The sequence below is a fragment of the Diaphorina citri genome, unplaced genomic scaffold, assembly GCF_000475195.1.
Source record: "Diaphorina citri unplaced genomic scaffold, Diaci psyllid genome assembly version 1.1 scaffold2566, whole genome shotgun sequence".
Lineage (NCBI taxonomy): Eukaryota > Metazoa > Arthropoda > Insecta > Hemiptera > Psyllidae > Diaphorina > Diaphorina citri.
The window spans coordinates 1-9,021 of record NW_007379986.1 but is presented as its reverse complement, the minus strand read 5'-3'; the positions used below and the strand labels follow the sequence as shown (position 1 = coordinate 9,021).

Genomic DNA, 9,021 nt, shown 5'->3' with positions numbered 1-9,021 from the left:
CCTTTTTTTCACATTTGTGTTTTTGTGGGGGATCTCACTCCTTTTTTCTAAGTATGTATTTTAACATTTTTAACATAATTAGTAGGTAACGTAGGTACCTACAGATCTTCTTATTACCGTGAGTTGTTGTTGTTGTTGTTGTTGTTGTTGGCGTTGTTCTTGTTGTTCTTTATCATTTTTGTCAGTAGATGTCAACATCTACTACCATATTATTTTTGATAGGTATGTACCTACTTAACTAAGTCTTTAATCAGTAAAATAGCGGTCGAAATGTCAAAAAAACGGTAAAATACCGCTAACTGTTGTCCTGATGTTAATAAAATTTTTGGATAGGAACTTGGCCTTTTTTTTCACATTTGTGTTTTTGTGGGGGATCTCACTCCTTTTTTCTAAGTATGTATTTTAACATAATTAGTAGGTAACGTAGGTACCTACAGATCTTATTACCGTGAGTTGTTGTTGTTGTTGTTGGCGTTGTTCTTGTTGTTCTTTATCATTTTTGTCTGTAGATGTCAACATCTACTACCATATTATTTTTGATAGGTATGTATCTACTTAACTAAGTCTTTAATCAGTAAAATAGCGGTCGAAATGTCAAAAAAACGGTAAAATACCGCTGACTGTTGTCCTGATGTTAATAACAACTGATATTTGGGGGTTTTAGGTATGGTTTTGGGGGAGTCTACTCTCATAACTTTTTAGATATCTCTAACCGTTTGGTGAAAACCGCAAAAAATGAGTAAAACAATTGCTATTTTTGCGCCTCTCCGGAACTACTTGGTATTAAGAGCTCAAATTTTCAAGGTATGTTTATACACCTTACCTAAATATGTGCCCTGAATTTCAAAAGTTTATCTTTAGAGTAATCCGATCTATGAAGGTAAGAAAAATAGTGTTGGGAATAATCGATTATGATTAAAAACCTGCCGAATCGGTTCGTGTAAAGATACACAGGCGTGCTTACTGGAACTTGGCCTGGCGCACTGCCGTGCGCTCAGATCTAATGTACCTACCTCTAATACCTTTTCAGCTTTTCAGTGGATAGGTAATATCTTTTGTAACTTTTCATCTAATTTAACTCAAAGTGTTGAGAAATTCCCGGATGTTCTTGTTGAAGTCTAAAAGAAGTTTTCATTACGCGTTTGATCAGTTTTACATGTTAATACCTATTTTGAGTCGTTATAAAAAATAATCGAAAGTATAATCGATTATGAAAAATAATCGGAAAATCACATTTTGGTATTTTTGCCATTTTCAGTCGATTTTTCCAATTTTTCGCTCATTCTCTAATAAACGGAACAACAAATATTTCTAATTTCCAATTCTAATTCTCTCCTCAGACTTAAGTCTTAACTGGTTGACTGATGACAGGTTCATTGGTTTTTATTTTTAGTTGTTAATGTGATGTGCTAAAAGTACAAGAAGTGCCCTTATTAATCGATTAATAAATCGATTATTAATCGATTAATCGATTATTTTTTTATAATCGATTATTGATAATCGATTATGTGAAATAATCGATTGTTCCCAACACTAAAGAAAAACCTGCCGAATCGGTTCGTGTAAAGTAAAGATACACAGGCGTGCTTACTGGAACTTGGCCTGGCGCACTGCCGTGAGCTCAGATCTAATGTACCTACCTCTAATACCTTTTCAGTGGATAGGTAATATCTTTTGTAACTTTTCATCTAATTTAACTCAAAGTGCTGAGAAATTCCCGGATGTTCTTGTTGAAAAGAAGTTTTCATTACGCGTTTGATCAGTTTTACATGTTAATATTTTGAGTCTAATAAGTAAGTACTACATATGTATATACACGAGTAGGTTGGTAGCGTTTGGAATTTTGTCATACGAATCCTTCACTAAAAGTGATATAACAACCGAACATAACATGCAATTATGGCGTGGATTTCTGAAGAAGCTTTTTCGCACAGTGATCATAACCCTTCCAAACCAAGAAATAATATTTTACAAAAATTAAATGATGATGCTGCAAGTAGCCAGGATAAAGAATCAACGGATTATTCTTTTAACAACTGTGTGATAGAAAGAGATCAAGACTTTGATGATCAAGAATAAAATGGAGTTTTTATACATCAATGTAAGATTAGTCAAAATAGAGTAGCTGTGTGATAGAAAGAGATCAAGACTTTGATGATCAAGAATAAAATGGAGTTTTTATACATCAATGTAAGATTAGTCAAAATAGAGTATGTTTCGAAGATGACCTAGACAGTTTGGATTCCGAATCAAAACCACAGTTTAAATATAGGAAAAACCAAAAGAACAATAACTTCTTGGAAAAATTAAACATTTTAAAACATAAGCTTAACATAATTGACGATTCTAAAGTCAATACCTACTCAAATATATGAGAAATCCAAACATTTAATAGGTGTGGACTCTCTTGAAGTACAAATAATCCCCTTTCCTAACACCAAAAACAAAACGCAAAGAACTAAAAATAAATTACAATGAATGCCATATAAAATTGGAACCAAAATCACAATTTATATACAAATGTGAACTGAATATAAAAAACACTAGTATAAACAAACCAACAGAGAGTAATTCAAATATCTTAATAGACAAAACAATATCATCAATTAGAAATACTGATTATTCCAGGGATTTCAAAAACATAAATTCTCAATTTTCAGAAACAGTAACTACTGTAATCATTGAAAATACCAAAACCCCAACCAGAAGTCATAATAATAATAATAATTTAATAAGAAATTTATTAGAAGGAAGTAAGTTTGATCCAGACAGTATTGATGGACACCACTTGGAAAGTAATATTAACCAATTACATCACCAATCACCAGTTTGTTGAAAATGACAACTCAGATTTTACTATTTGTGAAAATTTAGATGAACAGTTAGACTCACATAATGTTGGAAATAATATTGGAGTTGATCAAATGGATGGAATGTGTGCTAAGAGCGAAGACAGTGTAAATGAAAATTATGATGATATTTTATTAGGTTCAAACTCAAATGAGAACAATATTTCTCTAACTGGCATACTTGTTGATAAACCAATGAATATAACTCATTTGGAAAATTATGAGAAAATATATACAGACAATGGAAGTCTAAAGGTAAATGTTCAAAAGGAAGAACTTGAAGGAGTGGACACGAAGTTTGCAGAGATTCACACGAGCTCCACAAGCACGACTGATCAAAATGGAAACTTTGTGAAGTTCAAAGCAAAACGATTCCTCCAAAAGAAACTGAGTATGAAAGAGAATGAAATTCTGCAAGTATTAAGAGAAGTAAAAGAAAATAACCGAAAGGAAAGAAAAGAAAAGAAAACCAGCTATGATCTCTCGACGCCAGAATCAAGTTCTGGGGTTTCATCATGTCATTCACTCTTGAAAAACTCTGCCCCGGGAAGAGAAAACTGGAGATTGAGGGAAAGTGACAGTTCAAAGTCTTCGAGTACACGTAAGTAATTACCGTTGCACTACGCGCTCCCTATTGGCCAACAAGCGGGGCCCGTCCCTCCGGGAATTTTTTGATCTTGGTTAAAGAAAATCAGTATTTATGTACCTACCTATTTTATTTAATATACAGTTTATTATTATTCTTGATTTGATTTTTTGATTTTACTTTATTTGTATTTATTAAAGTGTTCTTGAGAAATTCCCGGATGTTCTTGTTGAAGTCTAAAAGAAGTTTTCATTACGCGTTTGATCAGTTTTACATGTTAATATTTTGAGTCTAATAAGTAAATACAGGGTGTCCCGCGAACGACTGTACAACGCTTGAGGGTTGATGCAGGATCTAAAGGACTACCAGAAAAAGCTATCTAGACAGATCCGATTTTCAACAGGGGCGGAGTTATGAAGTATTTTCTGTTTTTCAACATTTTTCACACCTTGTCCCCTTAAAACGCCTTTATCTCTTGAACCAATAAAGATAATAAAAAAACTGATTGCACCATTGGAAAGAACACAAAATTTACTAAAAGATAAGATTCCCTGTTTTGGTAAAACCTTCCCTCAAACACAACCAGAGGCTTGAGAAAAAGATTTTTTTGTATCTCGTTAAAAACTACCATTTTTTCAATTCGATTTTTCTTAAAGTTTCCACCTAAATTCATTGATATTCTCCTGATAGAAAAGTACCCCTTTTTGTCCTCTTTAATTCCATTATCTTGAATTTTCTGAGAAATCATTATTTACGGAGATATTAACGATACAAAAAGAGAATCCGTCAATTTCCTACGTTACTATCAATCCCTGTCCACCAGTTTCTTTCTACCGCAGCACCTAATTTTGTGGGACCTATTTTAAGCAGAAATCACCAATCAATATGAATTTCCCATTTTGGTGCTTCCCCTATTGGCAAGAGAACATGGAAAAATTAAAATTTGAATAGGCCATAACTCCGGCCCTGTTGGTCGAATTGAGCTCAAACTTGTAGCAAAGTACTACGTTTTCTAATACCTTTGATAAAATGTATCACAAATATGGGGTTCTTATTCAAGATTTTAAAGTTGACTCCCCCTGGGGTCGCCCCTGACAGTGCCAAAAGACTGAGGTCCCCTTAAAATAGCTTCCACTTATCGCTGCCTATTCACACTACAGTGCCAGTCTCGCTCCGGTCACGGTCCAGTTTCGGTCCGATCAAAAAGATTCGTCGCGAGAATGTTGCAAATTTTGACTGTGAGCTGACCGTTACCGTACCTTGACTAGAAGCTTCCACTTGAAGATAAAAAATATATGTTTTAGGATTTCTCCGAACTCCAAACGGTTCTCGAGTTTTCAGGAGTGGCAAAGATCATACCATATGGATTCACCGAATAGGTTCCATTTTCTTCTCAGTATTTCGCGCGAACCATTCCGGATAAGTTAAAAACAAAAAAATAATATGTAAATACCTACCTCGTAACAAGTCGACATTAATTTCCAATTATTTACTTTATTATACCTATATTTTATCAATTTTAGATTATTGAGGTAAAAAAAGTCAATGAATTGTGTATTGTCCACTTTTGAAACTTAATAACCAAAACATTAATCTACTTCTTATATTGAGGTAAAAAAAGTCAATGAATTGTGTATTGTCCACTTTTGAAACTTAATAACCAAAACATTAATCTACTTCTTATGTACCTGTTAGATATAGATTATTGAGGTAAAAAAAGTCAATGAATTGTGTATTGTCCACTTTTGAAACTTAATAACCAAAACATTAATCTACTTCTTATGTAGGTACCTGTTGTACGACGTACGTCCATAGGTGAAATCATTGTCTAGTGATTTGTAATCGTTGAGTAACTTTATGTACCTATAATATTTGTAGGTAGGTACTTTTGTCATTTGAAACTATTTAACTGCGAATAGGAAGTGATGCAAAGGAGGTATTCGTATAAATAATTGAGAGTTTTGATCCTTTGTAGTTTTCATTCATTTACTACCATTATTTTTTTACCTATAAAGGAGGTTTTCATGATAATCTTATAATTTATTGTAGTTAGTGGAAATGACTATTCATTTGCATGACAGAATGACTAACAGCTTCTTTGCGGGTTGACATCTCTTGTTCTATCCCATGTTCGTGTTATAGGTACACCGGGTTGGGACTTGTGGTTTTATACCCATCTGGTATTAACTTTCGTAAGCACGAGTTCAATTTAATCTAGTCCTTGCAATGAAAGGTATTATAGGTATTGACATCAGTATTGCGGTAATACATTAGATACAATACAATTATAATACATAAATAATTATACATCATGGATACAAGACCGTATTTAGGGGCTACCGAGGGCCCCCCCCCTTGAGCTTCATTTTTCTCCTTTACCAAAGTCCTAAAATTTGGAGCATAGGAGGCCCGGGGGCCCCCTCGAGCTTGAATTTTCTCCTTTAACATAGGCCAAACTCCAAAAATTTGGAGCATCCACCCCCCCCCCTGACAAAATCCTAAATACGGCCCTGCATGGAGGTATGCGAGCTAGAGTATTATACAGGGTGCGCCAGAAAAACACTGACAACGGCTCAGTGTAGGTAGATCTCATCATTTCCAACAAGGTCTTGGGTCATTTTCCTAACTTCGGCTTCGTTTCCGAGAAATGTCCAAAAAACCACCTTTTAAAAAAATGCTGACCTTGTGTCAGTTTTTAGGTCATAACTTTTTCATTTTAATCGATAAACTGTTTTTGTTAAAACCACGAGCCAGAGCACAAAATTTTGATCCGAATAGACCTGATCTCCGATTTTCAAAGTTCAGATTTGACGTGTTTTTTCAAGCTTGAAAGAGATTTACCTTGTTATGTTCGATTTTTACGTTACGAAACACGCGGGCTGGTTTTGTACCTTTGTCAAAATATTTTTTATCACGATATTGACTCTTCTCAAGTTTGGTTTTTACCTCATTATGGAACTGTCCTAAATTTTTGCCTGTTTTTTAATACATTGCTTTTAATACATTGCACGCCGCCAATGCAGTGAAGCAGAAGTAATATTAGAGGAAAGAGGAGTGCAATGAGGGGAAAGAAAGGTAGGTAGGTACTACGTGAAAGAGGAGCACACAAATTATGAAGAGAATAAAAGGCGGGGTACAAAATTGGATTTCTATACTTTTTTTGGGTGGGATGGAGTTTTGTTTATTTTTTGTGGGCACTTGATTTATTTTGGGAGGAACGACTTGCCGGGGTCTTTTTTATGCCACGAAGTGGTATTTTTTTGGATGGGATCGCATTTATCTCATTCAGAATGAAAACTCATCTTCACGATAAGTTTTAATGAATGACAGCAAGGTAGGACATAGGCTTTGAACAATTGAATCCAGGAACATCTGTAAACCAAACCAACATGCATTTAAATTTTAAATGTTATTTTAACTGTTTTATTGAAAATTCCAGACCGAAATGGACCCCTCTCGCTTCTATGACCTCAAATTTGAACTTGGGACGTGCGTTATAGCGGAACAAAGATCAAATATGTATTCAAACATCCAAACCAAATGCAAAACTATCGAGTTAAAACTGAATGGGTAAAAGGCAGAGCGGACTAAGTCCAACAAGCGGGGCCCGTCCCTCCGCGAATTTTTCGATCTTGGGTAAAGAAAATCAGTATTTATGTACCTACCTATTTTAAAAAAACTACTGACCGGTGACCGCTGACCGTATTATGTGGGTGTCTTCGGGATTCTTTAATGCTACGAATAACTTCATTAAGCGTTAAGCGTTAATTATAGGTGTGAAGCCAGCCCAGTGAACTCTACCATAATGCTCACTCATGCACGAAATTTCGGTCTTTGTTTACAAAAAATTTGAGGTTAGTTTTGCCGTGCACCTTTTTTTCGCTGAATTAAAGTACATTTGAATGTACAGTTTCTTGTAGTTTTTACAGTTCATTATAGTAATTCGAAGGTAAGGTAGAGCAAAAGCATCGAAAAATCAAACAATCTAAAGAAAACTTTGCACAGGTGCATATGAAAAAATTGAATTTTGCCGTGCAGCGCCTATATTTCGCGCCAAAAAAGTAGGACCGTTTATTTCATGTTTATTTCCAATTTTTGTCACATCAGTGCTCATTCCAGTTGTTTATTGGAGTTCACTGGGTAATTTAGAGCAAAAGCATCGAACAATCTAAAGAAAACTTTGCACAGGTTCATATGGAAAATTTGAATTTTGCCGTGCAGCGCCTATATTTCGCGCCAAAAAAGTAGGACCATTTTTTTCCAATTTTTGTCACATAAGCGCTCATTCCATGGTAGAGTTCACTGAGCCAGCCACAGATTGAATAGATCAGTTGCGCTTACTTCCTTGATGTTTCAAAGTCATAGAGCAGAAAAAATGAGGACCAACGGAATTTTTCCTTTTCTTCTACATCTTCTAGAATCTAGATCCCGAGATAAATCGATTTAAAAAATACCGATAAATCGTGAACTTTGACGTCATTTAAGTTTAAGACGTTAGACTTAGAAATCCTGTCAAAATCAAGCCCCTGGATGTAAGCTTGCGTGCTAACTGGGCTCCCGTAGGCCCGTAGGCGATGACGTCATATCAAATGTCCCGAGCAAAGCTCCCTCGCAGGCAACGCATTAATGTGTTTGTGCGCATTTCTTTCTGCTCCTCCGCTAGCGCGCTTGCATAGTGGCGCTACCTATCGGACGAAAAAAAACAACTGCGTAAAGTCTGACGTCACACATATTTGAACTCTTTCATTAGAACGGAAAATAAAAATTGAATTTTCGACTTTTTACAGTTAGTAAAGTCTGACGTCACACATATTTGAACTCTTTCATTAGAACGGAAAATAAAAATTGAATTTTCGACCTTTTACAGTAGGTTATATTTTCGGAGTTTTGACCTCAGATTTGGATTTTTCCCAACTTTTTACATAGGAATCGACCATTTATTTATAATTTTTACCCATTTGCAACTGCTCCATTCTTTGTTCCGGCGATGCTGTTTACATTTTCTTTGGAAAAAAGTTTTCCTCTGATTGGTTGAAATAAATCTTTTTCCAGCGGAAAAATTGAATTTTGTTTTTCACAGCCCTCGCGTCCTCCTATCCTGTCTTCCTTCTCTCTTCGATTTCGGGACGATAAGACCATAGCAGTTACAGTTCCCTCTGTCAAACCTCTTCAAACAAATTCTACAACATTGTAAAGACACCCACACACGGTCAGTAGTTTTCTAGCATTATGTGTGTTTTTCAGGTAGTCAAGTGGTTATTTCGCTGGGAAGGACATGAGGTAAAAAGGCAAAAAGGTGTCATTCTGATCCGAAGTTAGGAAAATGACCCACAGAACCTTGTTGGAAATGATGAGATCTACCTACCCTGAGCCGTTTTCAGTGTTTTTCTGGCGCACCCTGTAGGTACAGAAGTAGAACCTGGGGCATAGGCTCTAAATGCCATACTCGGGCACGGGTCCGAGATGGCACGTCTGGGGCATAGGCCCTAAATGTCATACTCGGGCACTGGTCCGAGATGGCACGTCTTGGGCATAGGCTCTAAATGCCAATAGGGCAGAAGAACGGCATAGGCCGTAACGTGACAT

The 9,021-nt window shown here is 35.7% G+C and overlaps 1 protein-coding gene across 2 annotated transcripts; it reads left to right on the top strand.

Moving 5' to 3' along the window:
- The first annotated feature begins 2,759 nt into the window (after window positions 1-2,759).
- Window positions 2,760-8,813, top strand: LOC113471520. 2 transcript variants are annotated; one of them, XM_026830750.1, is made up of 2 exons: window positions 2,760-3,450; window positions 8,680-8,813. In XM_026830750.1, exons 1-2 carry the CDS (start codon window positions 2,778-2,780, stop codon window positions 8,712-8,714), a joined length of 708 nt encoding a protein of 235 aa, XP_026686551.1. In that variant the 5' UTR covers window positions 2,760-2,777; the 3' UTR covers window positions 8,715-8,813. The 2 variants fall into 2 exon arrangements, with proteins under 2 accessions (XP_026686551.1, XP_026686550.1); XM_026830749.1 differs by having other exon boundaries at window positions 8,684-8,806.
- Window positions 8,814-9,021: the final 208 nt, after the last annotated feature.